General features: G+C 39.1%; 2 protein-coding genes across 8 annotated transcripts in view; both read left to right on the top strand.

Moving 5' to 3' along the window:
• Positions 1-566, top strand: part of akt2 (AKT serine/threonine kinase 2) — a 23,320-nt gene extending 22,754 nt beyond the window's left edge. For all 7 annotated transcript variants that reach the window (XM_035525289.2, XM_035525291.2, XM_081709280.1 and 4 more), the window contains one exon: positions 1-566. This exon is cut by the window's left edge and continues 1,164 nt beyond it. The gene's annotated coding sequence lies outside the window, so the exon portion shown is untranslated.
• Positions 567-3,153: 2,587 nt separating this feature from the next.
• Positions 3,154-5,252, top strand: LOC145655804 (G2/mitotic-specific cyclin-B-like). The gene is made up of 3 exons (XM_081709283.1): positions 3,154-3,455; positions 3,694-3,872; positions 4,715-5,252. The coding sequence occupies exons 1-3, from the start codon at positions 3,318-3,320 to the stop codon at positions 4,890-4,892; spliced, it is 495 nt and encodes a 164-aa protein (XP_081565409.1). The 5' UTR covers positions 3,154-3,317; the 3' UTR covers positions 4,893-5,252.
• Positions 5,253-15,966: the final 10,714 nt, after the last annotated feature.

The following is a 15,966-nucleotide window of genomic DNA, read 5'->3' on the forward strand; positions in this document are numbered from 1 at the left end:
ATCTTTGATAGAATGTGAGATAATGGAGAGTGATTTAAGGCCACTTCAACTGTTCACCTGCCATCCTCTCACACTGCTTTGTAGTGGAAGAACCCATGCCATAAGATTTATACGTTTTTTTTTGTGTGTGCTCACATTGTGTGACAAAGGGGCAGAAAAATATCCTTTTCTGCCCTCGTGTGTGCAGGTGGGGGCTTGTTGAAAAAGCATTGTGAGATGTAGAGCAAGGATAGTTCACTGCAGAGACATGTGATTACCAACTTTCTCATAAAATGTTGACAACTCAAGTAAACAGTAGGAAATACTTTATTTAAAGCAACAACAAACACCCCACCCAATCAATGACCGGGTTCTACCACGGGCCTGTTTTCTTTCTCTTTATGAAATAACCACATGGAGGAGCCATGCCTTCCTACCGTAGTTAAAGTATCGTGGCCGTCAACCTCAGCATTGGCTGTATCTGTAAAGTGCATCAAATTATTTTGAGCAGCAAACCACGTTTTTAAGCACAGTTTGTATTTTCCAGGTAAATTGTATTCACCAATAAAATTACCGGATTGCTATTATCCAATCAATGTAAAAATACAAGTTGCATAACAAACGGCACATCACTGGAGAATTGATTTAGACTATTTTTGCGGCTTCTTGAGTCTTATCCTGTTTTGAATGTAACGAACAATCGTAAATATGTCAACACAGTGTAATGCATAGGCCTAATAAAGATTTGTTAAAATGATAAGGGAAGGTGCAGGAATGGGGACGCTATACTGCTGCAGTCTTGCGGAATTAGTATGGCTACAGGGCGTGGCATATGTTTGATATTAGGCTGCCCATGGAAGTAAAGCTTTTATCTAAAATTCCCTGCGTTAGTCTTGAATTTATCCTGAACGTATTAAATGCAAATTTCCGTACAGTACAAAGCTTTTACATATGGTAGCTGCATAGACAGTTTTGACATTTGTGCATGATTGAGGTTAAGTAGGACCACACCCACTATTAATTCTTAATAAGTCAGCCACCGGCCATAATTAGTTGACTTCGCCGACATAGAATTTTCAAATAGACTTGTTACGTTAGCATATACAGGTAGCTGCAGTTTCCTGAAGTCGTGTCCGGTTCGAATCATGGCTCGAACTGGATTCTGCGATTCCAGGCCGCTGCTGGACCCCTGCAAGGTAAACTTGAATCTTATGAAAGGAATCGTCTAGGAATTGAAAAACCTTTCCATGCAAAGCAAAACTAGTTCTCCCATTATTGACAAGAACATTTTATGCAGACTGAAGAAAATAGAGTACCTTTGCGGACGTGGGCCAATGCGTGCGCTGTGAAGGCACGGCGCGCGTGTAACGAGGTAGCGGGATTGAGATCCTGGCAACAGTACAAGGCAGAAAATAAGGATGAACGGCAATGGGTATGCTCTGTTTTTCAACAATAGCCTTCTTTATAATAGTAATCGTCACGTTTATGGCTTTCACCTTACCCAGGTCGCTTTATAACTTCAAGAAACGTAAGAACCCAATCAAAACAGTTTATAGATGATGGAAGTGTTCTGAGATGAGAGCTGGGCCTCATGTAGAAAGATGCAGGAAAGTAAGGCGTTCTATGGAGTGGGAGCACCAACAGTAAAGTATCTACCAACCCATTCCTTAATATCTTCTATTGGCTGACCTACCCATCCATTGCTTTTTTAAAATTTTTCGTTAGCTAACCTCCTTGTGCCAGAGGTAGAAATGGAGACTTGAATTTCATATGGCTTAAAAATGGTTGTTTCTCTCACTCACTTTCTGTATCTTACTGTATTAACCTCCCTTATCAAAGTCGCAAGTAGACCAAAATTAGTCAGTTGTGTAACCCCAATATTGCACTCAATTTACACCTGTGGTCCAATGTAAGAGAATGGCTTAAGTAAGATCTCTAGTTGTTTCCAATGTAACCCATTTCTGAGCAGATCGAGAGGCTGCCATTATCTGCAGAAGATGGGATCATCATGGATTATGCTGAGAAGAATAAATCAGCTTCAGGTGAAAAACAGTCCCGTTCTGACATGTGCAACTCCACATTATTCCTTCAACTTGATCAGTTCTACTGTCCCATGACTTCCATTTAAATATGCAACAAGTTTATACAATAGCTCCTATTTAGTGATCTTTATTCAGTTCATTTGAAAGTTTGTATAGTATGTTTGTTACAGTAGTTATATTAAACTGTGACTACTTTAATTATATCGTTGCTCCATACACACAACCCATGGGTGCAGACATGACACTTCAAATTTGTTTGGTGTGTTAACATGTAGTTGATGGCTACGAGGAGGAGGCTCTGCTAAATCATCTGCACAGAGTGCAGGCATTACCCACATTGAGGCAGCTTGTACCTGGTCTCTTGCAAAGAGAGATTGAAGTGGCAATGGACAAGCTTGGACTTCTGTATGACCGAACTTATGCTTGGGATGTCTTTTCCGACATGATGGTAACAGTAAACTGATCTTTATAGCCTTCAGCATAAAGGATACAAATGAAATTTGATAAAATGGAAACTTTCTATCTTTGTCAGAGAAGTCAATTAAACAGTACTCTTCCGAATGCTGAACTACCCAGGCCTTTCACAGACACCACACGTGCCATCTTGGTGGACTGGCTGATTCAGGTTCATGTGAGGGCTACAGTTTTCTTCTTTTCTTAATGTGAATGTCTGCTAGTCTTTGGTGGGCATATTTTGCTCATCAGCCTAAAAATGTTCCTTCAATGCATAAAGAAGAATCCATAGCTACCTGCTTTTATCTTGATTAGGAAGTGTTCAGCTTCTCAGAGGAAACTTTGTATTTGGCGGTACATCTGTTGAACCGCGCACTACAGCAGATTAAGGTCTCCATTTCAAGCTTGCAGTTGCTGGGTGTAGTCTGCCTTTTCCTGGCTGCCAAAAAAGAGGAGTGCCTGCTTCCAGAGGTACCAGAGGAGCTCTTTGAAAGCCCATGTTCCAAAGGGAAAACAGTGAGAAGTAGTGAAGTACATTGTAACTAAATTAGTCATATAAAATGGTTTAAATCACTCCAAAAACATGTCTGTCTGGTTTCCTTGCAATTTTATTGTGGAACCATGTGGTAGAAGGTGGGATTCAGCTCACTATCTTTAGTTTAGTCAACTAGATGTGCTTCTCCTTTCTAAAAGTGTACTCTGGAGTCTTGGTTACCATTCCAAGTGGTGATTAATTCACCTAGAATTTATGGAAAAGCATTTGGCAAATTCAGGTGTTTTGCAAGTCCATGAGATTGCATGTTTTGAGTTTGTGTTTGTCAGGTGTCAGAACTCTGTTACCTGATGGCCAATACCTACACAAAAAAACAGCTGTTGCGGATGGAGCGGAGAGTTTTGAGTGGGTTGCAGTTTGAACTCTCCCACTGTCCTCCAATTCACTTCCTGCTCCTCTCAGCCTACATTGCACGCTGCAGTGATAAGGTATTCTTGGCCAAACAGCCCTGTTAGGATACCCTGTTTGTGCCTGCTAAAAACTGTGCTTTTAATTGATTTCTCCCCCCCCCCCCCCCCCCCCATCGCCAATATTTAACTAAATTTGGATAGGATCACCTCAATTTGCTCACTAGTTGTAACTACAAAGTGCCTCTGATCAATGTTGTACTAAGCACATAGTCAAATGGTTCACTTGTGGTATCTGACCCAAAATCCACGTGTCCAGGTGATCTGCATGGCTCGGTACCTGCTGGAGTTGTCTCTTCTGGAGGGTCAGTGTATACAATACCTCCCCACACATTTGGCTGGGGCTGCGCTCCATCTAGCTCGCCAACTCCTTCAGGAAGCACCCACACCTGAGGGTGAAACTGCCTGGTGTATTGCATCCAACATCCATTTGGGCAGGTTGGTGCCTCACACTTCAATGCTTTGTGTGAACACATACTGTTGCAAGCAGCTGAAAGCAGATAGCACTGATATTCACTTCAACTGTTGCTGAGGTTGTCGGATCATCTTCAAGCCTTGTTGTGAACCTAAAATGATGTACATGTAGCATTTGTCCTGGTCTTGTATCAGTTTTGCATGTCCTTGATGTGCAATCCTATATAAAAATAACTTGTTAAATTGGGTGGCTTGATCACTTTCAGTGTACAGACCACCATTGGCTCAACCTTTTTTTTTTTTTTGCGCGCTTGACTGTAGTGCTCAGGTTGTTCGTTCCTTTTGTTTGAACATTGAGTGCTCAATCTTCTTATAGTATCCACTGTATAGAGTGCTCAGTTCTCTCAGATGAGTTGCATGCATGCATGCATGCATGCTGATTACTGGTATCTTGGGTCTCAATGTTGGTGTCCATAAATGTGAAGATGGCTGAAATTTGAAGGAAGATGTTGGTCAAAAGGCCAAGACATAAGATGTTTCATGGTAACTTGTTGTAGAAATGAAGATTTCAGTGTAACCACGATGGCCATTAACCTCTGACTTTGAGTGTTTGAACTTCAGTGGTGGGGTAAAGAATAAGCAATAAGACAAAAAATTGGTTGTTATTGATCTGTTTGGATTAGTTAGTTTTCTATACATCCAGCAACTTGGTGTCTAGTCTGAATGATGCAGCAACAGAATTGCACAACAGAATGATGCAGCAATAGAATTCCATTCTGAAGTCTGTATTGCATGTCTAGTCTACATGGCCCACAACAAGCTTTGTCACCAACTTTTATCTAAATGTGTGTCCTTGTGTTCTGCAGTGAGGCTACTCTTTTCAACATAATGCAGATCATGGCAATTGCTGCAGCGAAGGCACACACTCGAGAGACCCGGGCCACCTACATCAAATTCTCCAGTGTGGAAACCCTTCATGTCAGCATGCACCCTGCACTGACGAATGCCCCGTGTCTTCTGGGTCTGCCCTGCCTTCAAAGCTGAGAAACCTAGAACAGTGCTTCTGCTACTAACCTGGAAACACAAATGGCTGGGTGGGAGTTAAACAGATTGGTGTAGCTGGAATAGATTTTGCCACCAACCACCTGTGGAGTAGATGTTAACCTGTAAATTATCCTGCTCCTATGAAAATGAGCACTTGGCCCGCTAGGACGTTTTGTACTGAATTTCATTGCTCTTTTAGATCACCCAGTCAAAACTGAGGAAAAGGAGGATGGGATTAAATTATATAGCCTTTTTAGTATTCTTTGTTTATGATACAAAGTGGAAAAATATGAAAAACGGGGCCTTGAGTTACAGCACCGCGAAGGTTACTGAGGCTGTTTGGTTTGTATATTGCCAGGATATTTTCTAAATGTTTTATTTGTGGAAAATAAATTTGCTACAAAAGGATGTTTGACGTTTTTAGAAGATCCTGCGTAAATTTGAAATGCAGCTCTTGAGTAGGAAGCCTGTTATATTTATAGGACTCGCCTTTCACGAGTCAGGATGCGATCGCACAAAACTTCTCACTGCTTTTGTGTACGTGTCTGTTCACATATCCAAGCACACCCTCGCGGTTCATTGGCAGACCGCGTTGGGTGCATCACTTTGCCACAAAAGTACCATGTGGTGGAGTTCTAGATCAGCCGTGTCAAGACCTGGTAAACATTTGAGGTGCGTTTGAAACACAATAGTCATATTTATATTGCCATATCTAATGGTTCATTAATTCGAAGTAGCAAAAACATAAACTAACTCTTCGATTTAATTTGCCGACCGCTGCGGTTCTTTATGTACCAATTTAATTTTAAATTTTAGTCATTGTGTAATTGCTTCACTTATTGAAACGTCCAACCGTCGCGCCTGCTAGATAATGGCAAAAATATTTAACACACGCATCAAATAGGATTATTTAAATAAGCAGGTTCTTTCTATATTTCTGAATATTGGGTTTGTCCGTCCTCTTCTGTCGCCTTCTGATTCGCATCGTGACAGCACGCCGTTGGAGGACTCGCTGCAGTCTTGTTCCCTCTACACGTGTCTGGCCACAGGATTGGACATGCATTAAGTGCCTTGCGTCACCTTTTTTTGGATCGGGATTACAAGGAATACTGCGTGGTTATCAGCAACTGGCAATGTCGATTAGTTATGGGAAAGACGATAGGGAGGGTCCTTTCTCAGATGAGACACGGTCAGTATGGTATGAAGTAGAGTTAAAATGTTACACGCCGATTCTTTAGGTAATGACGTACGAAATGTGAATTGGTCACACCGACATAAAATGCCATTTGCGAAACAGAGAGAAGCGGTTTATTTCTTGGTCAGTTTTTGGCCACTGACACACATTAAGATATCAGTCATTTTGGCATTTGTTTATTGGTCTGTTCCTTCACCTTTTACTATATAATGTTATTCATTAACACTGTTATGATTAGTGGATTACACTGCTATTGCATGGTTCCCTTATACATGGTCTGACTGGTGCCCCCTTCAACTAACATTCTTACCTGCCTCTCTTTGTGAACCTGGTGCCATGTTATGTGTGCTGTCTGTGTGCTGGTATGTGACACACTCTGCACTCCGATTTGTAAATCTGAATTTGTGATGTTAACATAAATGCTTAAATCAAGTCTGCAGTGCCACTGGGTTGCAATCACATAAGAAGCAGGATCCCTTACGCAATTAGTTCCTCATTGATAAACCTGTATTTTTCTCTAAGCTATGTAAAATGTAAAGTGTGTGGGTCTGCATCTGTATATTATAGCATGTTTCACCTATATCAGCACAGTCTTGGGTGCATTTTGGAACTGTGAAATAAACATCATTAATAAACACCACTGGTTAATGGTGGATTAAAAATATAGACCCAGTAATTGAGTGAGCGTAGAGATACCCCTGGTACAATATTACTCAAATAAAAGTAGGCCTACTCTATTTACATTTTTACTTAGTTACTGAGTTACAGAATTGGTTTCTTTAAAATGGATTCATGCATCAAATGTAAAAGCAGTATGATTTTATTGGGGTATAGTATAATGTTTAGGAGAATATTAATTCAAACTAATCAAACTGTCATAGGTTAAAATAGCATCAATATATTGAGGTCCATGTATACTATTTTTAATGTATTTTGAGCCCATTGTTAGATTAATTATCAAAATGCACGTTTCCTTCTGGTTTGTCAGTGTTAAAACAGATACAATTCATTAGATAAAGCAGATTTCCCCGTTTTGCAGGGAAATTTTGCAAAAGTATTGTTATATCAAAAATATTATATAATAAATAAATATATAAAATACTATTCATTTAATATTTCAGTAATCTATCCATTTTAATTAGAATGAGTTGTCAGGAGTAGTTTTCAGTTGAACATCCACTAGGGAAACATGAACAGTTTCATACATTTTTAACAGTCTGAAATTGTATTTTATCATGGCATCAAATGAAGAGAAAAAAGTATTTTCATAAACATCATTTTAATATTAAAATACAAAAAAACAACTAATTTACTTAATTTAGGTCTGCCAATTTAATATTAAACATATTAACATGCTTAACATTTTAATGAATGCAACCTATTGTGAACTAGCTAACAGCAGCAACTGTGAGTAGACGCTATGCCTAGAATCATGATGCATATTACTAGCTGCAAGTTGGAAAATTGGACAGAGGTTCAAAAACTTTATAGATAAAGATAACTTGCAGCTAGGCAACTTCTAGGCATAGTGCCTTCTAACAGTTCTATTGTTAACAATAGATTGCATTCATTAAAATGTTATCCAGCTAGCTAGCCAGACTTGTAGCTTACCACAGTGTGTTTCAACACAATTAATGGTAAAGTCTTAACGGGTGAAACTGTGTATTAGCAAGGCAAGTAATGTAGGTATTTGAAAAGGGAAGAATCCTCCTCATGAAAATCCTTTTCAAGAAACTTCCTTGAACAATATGGAAGGTGACAGACATTTTTGTGTTTTTTTTTTAATTTTTTTTAAAAGTTTTTTCAATCATACTTGGGTTGTGTACTCTTCTACAGCCCTTCTTATGTAAGGGTATCTCCCCGATGCTTATGAGACTGAGCTGGGAGACAAAGCAAGCTGTGCTGCAGCTAAAGATACATTTATTGAGTAATCAAAGAAAAAAGGACAAAGATAATTGAGGAATATGTTAATAATTATCAACTTATCAAAACAAAATTAACTAAAAAAGATTAGTGGTGAAATAATCATGATTAAAACAAATAAAGAGGAGTTGGGCGGGGGGGGGATAAAAAGATTATAATTACACTGTGTGCACGGTTACTTGGCAAGAGAGTATTTTGACTATATCATCATTTTTATGCATATTTTCCAACTCCAAGCTGCATAAACTTGAATGCTTTATGGATTTAAGCCTGTCAGGTTGATGTGTATTTGTGTATTGAGGGAGGGTTTGTTCTAAGGAGATCAACACCCTATATCAAGGTATGCATAAGTATTAGGCAGCTTCTTTTCCTCAGGCAAAATGGGCCAAAAAAAACAGGTTTAACTGACACTGAAAAGCCAAAAATTGTAAGGTTTTTCAGAGGGATGCAGTACATTGCTAAGCTATTGGGGCATGATCACAGATCCATCAAACATTTTGTTGCAAATAGTCAACAGGGTCTCAAATCAACTAGCAAAGATTTGAGAAGAATCAAACATGATGCGACCAGGAACTGGTAAAATTACCATCACAATTTTCACCTTGTTCACCTTTCAGCTAGATGCTAACTTTATACAGAATGTCCTATGAAATTTTTAATCACCCTCAGCATTAAAAGGAGCTTTTCTCTTTTTTGTTGCATAGCAACAAACATGGTAACACTTAAAATAAAAATATGTGCATTATGTACATTTTGTACCAATCAATAAATCAATAGACATAAAAAAAATGAATACACAGAACAAGAGTTCTCTTGCATGATGTCATGATGTTACTGTCTCAGCTGCCATGGCTACTCCCACTACCCCCTGATGTCCTGTAGCCCACCACACCTCCACCCCAGCCAACTACTTCTTCATTGCCCTTAATGGATGTTCTCTTGCGGGATGGGTTTCGGACACATGCATATCATAGGGACAAGACTAGGACTTCTAGAAATTGCTTAATTTTTCATTTTAAATTTATTTTTCTCTTAAATTTGTTATTATAGTGGTGACTGTTGTCAGCCAGAGGAGGATGGCCCACCTTTTGAGTCTTGGTTCCTCTCAAGGTTTCTTCTTCATGCTCTAGGTAGTTTTCCTTTCTACCATCACCCTTGGTTTGCATACTGGGGGCTTGGACTTGGGTATTTGTAAAGCTGCTTTGTGACAGCATCTGTTGTAAAAAGCACTATATAAATACATTTTCATTTTTTGATTTTGAATTGATGGTCTTTTACGGCAATGAATCAGCTTACAGAGTGGAGGTGCAGAAACTGGTGAGCTGGTGTTCAGAGAACAACCTGTCACTCAATAACGCAAAGACCAAGGAGCTCCTGAAGCAGTCATGGAATGATGAGTACGTTACAGTCTCCATCAATAGTGACAGAGTGGAGAGAGTGGACAGCTTCAGATTCATAGGCGTTCACACCTTAGAAGATCTCACATGGTCCACTATCACAACTGCACTGGTCAAGAAAATACAGCATTGGTTGATTTTCCTGAGGGCACTGAGGACACCAGTCTGCCCCTACCACTGAACCACAGTTGGCATTTCTACATCCTTACATGGTTGACTGCTATACGTGTACATTTACTCAAATGTATTTCTAATTGCATTACTATTTATTACTTTTCATAGCATTCTATTAAGGAAGCTGCAAACTTAATCACTTTGTGCTTGTGCAATGACAATAAATATATTCTATTCTGTTCTATTCTGTGTCAACATTCATTGTAATACAACTAGGCAATATCAAGGGCAGCTATCAATCTGAAGGACCCCTTGCCACATTTCACCTTTGCAGAATACATCTGTATGACACAGGAACTGGAATGTTTTATAGTTTTTTCATATTTTAAATCTTAATGTAAATATCTCCTGTGTCACAACCATATATCAACACTATCCAGATATATCAACACTATCCAGAACGTATTTGGCATTTTAAGCTAACTTTATTCTTATGAAGTAGTCTCTATTAGCAGCTAGGATCAACACACAATGACAAGTACATAAACGCATTTGTTTTAAGAAAAATAATGCCTAATTTGTCCACACCTATCAGATGACGACTCCTATAGCAAATTTTTGTTTGATATAAAGGTTTACTATTTGTAATATTGTAGACATAGCATATATTTATTTTATAGATTTTGTTCCTTTAAGGATAGCTAGTTGTACTAAAGCATGGTTAGGGGTAGGTTTAGTTTGGAGCAAAGTGTTTAGGATTATGAGAATGGTTAGTGTTGAGTTTTAGGTTCAGGTGTATCATTCCTAAATCTCCCAGTGGGCTAGTTTTAAAGTTAAACATTCAAATATAAAATGAAGATGCAGACTTCAGAATTAGTTAAAGAGAATAGCTGGTCCTCTCCTTTATTTCAGGTTAACGTTAACATGCATTATTGAGGAACCCTCCGGAGAATGTCTAACAATCAAACAAAGAACCCATATTTTTATACTTTGGTCAGAAGTGATTATGTATTCACCCCACCTTTTTACATACTAGTGTTTGCATTCGCCACTATTACATCCAAACCATCCATTAGTCAACATATGCAAACTGATATTCAACACACACACCAGTTGGAACCCATTACCACTACATTCCAAGAAAAGACTTCTCTTAACCTTGTGCTAACGAAGATTGTTTTTCTATATGGTCCTGAGCCTGGTGGAGAGGTCATATATCTTACTCTGAGGTCCACCAAAGCCTACCCAGGATCCTTTGCTGAAGCCTGCAGAGGCCTCTATAGAGGCCTCTGCCCTGTACACAAATCATTCTGAAAGGACAAAGAATCTCTATACTTCATTATGTTTTATGTTAATAATCTGTCTAATGCACTGTTAGGCTTCTTGTCCCTGTTAATATTCTTTTTATCACTCACTCATCAGGCGATGTCAGCCCGGGGGCTAAATCTTCCATACCAATTGCCCACCAATTTGCACTCTCCCATCCTGTCCATTCACCAACAACTAATAACATGTGCCCATCCAGTCCCCTTCATCAAATCTGAAAATCAGCAGTCTGTCATATGCAATCTGGAACAAGGCAAACTTATGAACCATATCAAGTGAAAAAGTGAAACCATCATAACTAAAAATAAAAACAAAGGATAATATTACATTTCCAAATAGAAAAGCTTAATTCAGAGCACAAAGTGGGTCAAAATTACAAAAAATCATCAAGGGTATCAAGACCTCTGACAACCCAAAATGGATATTCAGATGCAGGTGTGACATAGCAGGTGTCACGAATGGCCACCCTCCTGGCGTCCCTGTTTCCATGGTTTCCCTGTCATGTCTCTGTTTTACTTTACATCCTAGTTGTTCCTTGGTTTTGTCTTCTCTGTCCGCTTGCCTGTTTTTCCACGTCTGTTATTACTTTCACCTGTGTCTGGTTTAGAGTTAATTAGTTCATACATTTAAACCCTGTCTGGTTCCCTGTGTACTAGTTGTTCATTGAATGTATGTATGTTTTTGAAAGCCTTTGCGTTTCTTAGTCTGAGTTCTTCTTAGCGTCTTTGTTATAGCCTGCTTCCCCTGTTTTCCTTCATATGCTTTTGGTTTGTGTTTCCTAGCCTTCGTTTATCATAGCCCTTGTTTTGTTTATCATGTTTTCTATGACTCTGTTGGTAAAATGATCCTGGACTGCTCTGAAGACTCTGAATTTAAATTTGCCCCTAACAAATCTCGCTCTTCTCCGCACATGCATCTGCCTCTTTACTGCTCACCATTACAGCAGGGTATCTGCGTATCATATACTGGTGCATCACTATACCTTGATAAGCAAGAAATGATACTGATTTAACAACCGCTCTCACAACTAGACCTCTGACACACAAGACCATTAAGTAGGGCCATCCCTATCACCACACTAGAAAAGACACTTAAAATGATATGTTGCCATTTACCGAACATTGAATCAAACTATCCAGTAATACTGTTATTAATACCAGAGTTTTCGGCTAATTCATTGCGTAATGACTCTAACTTAAGCAATTCTCTTGTAACAGAACCATCAGGTGCCATATTGTTTGAAATAAATGTACAATATTATTTACCAAACATTACACAAACACCACGTCTTTCAGCCAACAGCATAGGCAAAGCCACATGATTTTGCCAAGCCATTAATGAGGAGGCTTATAATTGTTCAGACACAGCTGACAAAGGGTGTAATTAATAAATAATTGCTGATTATAATAAATATAGTTGTTCCAGTCAACATTCTTATTAATGGTAACCCACCAAAACAAAGAAGACTTAACAGCTCCTTCAGTCTGATTTCTAGCCTTAAATTCATCTGGTACTCCCCTAGGATCCCCAGCGGCATCTATGTATATACATAATAATCAAAGATACTTAATACTGCAGCACACTTATGAATAGGATGATTATTGTGTCCTTTCAATGCACCTTCAGGGACAGAAATCATAGAAAAGGGAACTACTAACATCACCCTTGCACAAAGACTTGTCAATCCCGCTGCTAATGTTACATACAGCTCGTCATGATCACATACCCAAAAGACATCTGGTACTATAACCCCATCACCCCTCAACGCACTAAGAGGATTGTCAGTTTGTTGTAAAACTATTAAGTGATCACTAGCATTGAAATAATGAAAACCCCAAAATGTTCTACTGGCATGATTCACAACCCAAGTCCTTTTACGCAAACGTGAAATTTTTCATATTTGGACCAAATCCTCCTATAGAATAAAAAGAATCAGGAAATATAGTTTAATTGTGTTATGAACCCCAGAAACCACACTCAGCCCTACACTGCCACACCTACTCGCACACCCCCCTGATCTGATTCATCAGAGTTCTAGCACACACCTGATCCTCATTCTCCTCATTACTGCCCCCTTTATAAGCTTCCCTCCCCTGCATTCACGTTGCGAAGTATTGCTACTCTATGATGCATACCGAGTATTCTAGAATCTTGATTGTGTTCCTGGTTTCTGACTTCTGCCTGTTTTTTAGACCTCTTCTCCCACCTGACCTCTGGACACCCCCCCCCCCCCCCAACTCTGTCCTGTGTTACCGACCTTGGAACAACCTGACCGCAAATTATTTAATCATTAAAACCTCTTGCAATTGGATCCTCTTCCTTGTGTGTGTGTTCAACATTACAAATAGGTCCTTACTGCCCTTACATCAGTTCAATTTATATCAATAATATGGTATTGCTCTGGGGAAAGAATAGTATTATATTGTTCAATAAACTTTTGACAGAATGACATATTTTTCATGGTTTTAACAAAGTGTAAGCTACCTCTGTACAGTAAACACCAGAATGGACAAGGTTTATGATAATTATAGTCAATGCAATGGATATTTCTGTGCTAATTACTTTCTCACCAAAATTGGAAAATAGATAATTGGAAAAACATTGCCTGGTCTAATCAGTCTTGTTTTCTGCTGTGACATTTGGATGGTAGTGTCAGAATATGGCGTAAATATTCTAAACTTGTAACAAAAGTGGTGGTGGTGGTGGTGCTGTAATGGTGTAGGGGGATATTTTCTTGGCACACTTTGGGTCCCTTAATACCAATTGAGTTTAAACACCACTGCTTACCTGAGCATTGCTGCTGACCATGTCCATCCCTTTATGACCACAGTGTACCCATCTTCTGATGCTGAGGGTGATTTCTTCCAGCAGGATAATGTGCCATGTCACAAAGCTCAAATCATCTCAAACTTGTTTTTTGAACATGTCAGTGAGTTCACTGTATTCAAATGGGCTCCACAGTCACTAGTTGGCAATCCAATAGAGCACATTTAGGATGTGGTGGAACAGGAGATTCACATCATGGATGTGTAGCCAACAAATCTGCAGCAACTGTGTGATACTGTCTTCTCAATATGGACTAAAATCTCAGAGGAATGTTTACAGCACATTGTTGAATCTATGCAAAAAAGAATTAAGGCATTTCTGAAGGCAAACGTGGGTCCAACCCAGTACTAGCAAGGTATATCTAATAAAATGTATACAAGCCCTTACATTTACTAACTATAGTGTTACCTCTTTTATTGACAATAACGTTAAATAAACTGTAGTATCTGATCAGTCATAAGCAGTATAATGGAAGTATTCTGGTGTATACGACTATACCATAGGTATTCAAATCACAGTCCTAAAGGTCCAGGTCCTACAGGGGTTAGTTGTGATGACAATGTGGCCAACCAGTTACATTAATCATTTACAACTACAGTGGATTACAAGATCCTAGAGTAGATTTGGATTCAAGATACAGATTTCAAATGCAAAAAAATCAAATTTACGTATATAGTGCTTTTTACAAAAGACATCACAAAGCATCTTAACAAATGTCCAAGTCCAAACACCCAGGGAGCAAGCCAAGGGTGAGAAGGAAATATCCCTAGAGCATAAGGAATAAACCTTGAGAGGAACCAAGATTCAAAGGGGGGCCCATCCTCCTTTGGCCTATACAAAACATTTGCTTAAATGTATGCTTTATACTGACACTGGGTCAGTGTTTCACTGACAAGGTAAGGACATTGGACATTTTAAAATGCAGAATTTCTTCTGTTTGTGATTTTCTTCCTAAACATTTTATATAGAATTTCTTGGAATACATTGGACTCTCTGGGATTACAAACTATTCAGGCTTAGATGTAATAAAGGCCACATCTGTGGGCTGGCAACCCGTGGAACCCCTAAACATTATTATGAGTACAGTATGCTTGTGTATTGTGCAACTTTGTCATCTTCTCTGTAAAGTATGATAAAGCAGGTGGCTGCAATGCATGAGGAAATTGGAGAGACACCCTTGCATAACGTGAAGCCTGGTAAAGGACTTCAGGAGAAAGCACTGGAGATAGCCCAGGTGGAGAGGTCCACAACAATCCTCCTGATAACGCAGACAGCTGTGAAGGTGCAGGGTCAAGCTATGTGGATACATGCCTTGCATTGTAAAAGATGCCTGAAGAAGCCCAAAGGGGGACCTGCACCCAAGCAACCCTCAGGAACTGATGACCACATGGGCCAGATCTAGGTGGTAGAAATGCTCCCCACATACCCATCATAGCTCCAGGAAACGCAGGACTACCCTATGAGGTCTGAGCAAAAATACCACCTGACCCCCTGAGAAGGTGCATTAAACATTTTCTCCTGAGTAATCCTGGGTTTTTGAAATAATTCTATAGCATAATTTATGAAATTGTTGTGGAAAGCCTGACATATCAATGGAGGATTCCTCACCTTGTGTCTTAACCTAATAATTTATTATAAAATAATAAAAAGGGGAGAATTGAGATGGAATTTAACATTTAGATACTGTGAAACAGATGGAAAACTACAATTATCTATGTAAGTGTATGTAGCAATAGGATTCCTGTTATTCTGCCTTGTCCTACCATGATTAGCACAGGCTCTTGAGAGAGCATGACCCCTTCCTGGCATCCATGTTTCCATGGTTTCCCTGTTCCATCTTTGTTTTCATTTACTTCCTTTTTGTTATACCATTCCTTAGTTTCGTTTTATTTGTCCCTCATCTGGTTTTCTGCGCCTGTCATTGCTTTCGCCTGTTCCTCATTTCCAGTCATTGTTTTGGTTTTTGATGTTCATTATGTTCACCTATGTCTGGTTAGTATTCATCAGTCTCATTTATTTAAACCCTGTGTATTGTTTTCCAGTTTGTCAATTATTTTGATTCGTTCGCTTGGCTGTAGGTTTGATGATCCATGTCTGTTTGGTGTGGTCCTTCGGTTCATTCAGTATGTATGGTTCTTGCTAGTGATGGGCTGATGAAGCCCAACTGAAGCTTTAGGAGCTTCTTCCTGATTGTGCCAAAAAAGATTTGATGCATTAGAGCATTGAAATCCGACATCAGAGAAGAGTGACATTTGTTGGCCAGAAAAAAATAACTGCAGCCAGCAGATTTAGC

The sequence above is a fragment of the Electrophorus electricus genome, unplaced genomic scaffold (genome assembly GCF_041902795.1).
Source record: "Electrophorus electricus isolate QZ-2024a unplaced genomic scaffold, ASM4190279v1 Scaffold35, whole genome shotgun sequence".
In the NCBI taxonomy this organism is placed as follows: Eukaryota; Metazoa; Chordata; class Actinopteri; order Gymnotiformes; family Gymnotidae; genus Electrophorus; species Electrophorus electricus.

Excerpts from the sequence above, each read along its gene's own strand:
- LOC145655804 (XM_081709283.1), top strand. The coding sequence starts at position 3,318 with ATGGCCAATACCTACACAAAAAAACAGCTGTTGCGGATGGAGCGGAGA. Across the intron at positions 3,456-3,693 it reads TTGCACGCTGCAGTGATAAG|GTGATCTGCATGGCTCGGTA; the intron begins GTATTCTTGGCC and ends CCACGTGTCCAG. Across the intron at positions 3,873-4,714 it reads TCCAACATCCATTTGGGCAG|TGAGGCTACTCTTTTCAACA; the intron begins GTTGGTGCCTCA and ends TGTGTTCTGCAG.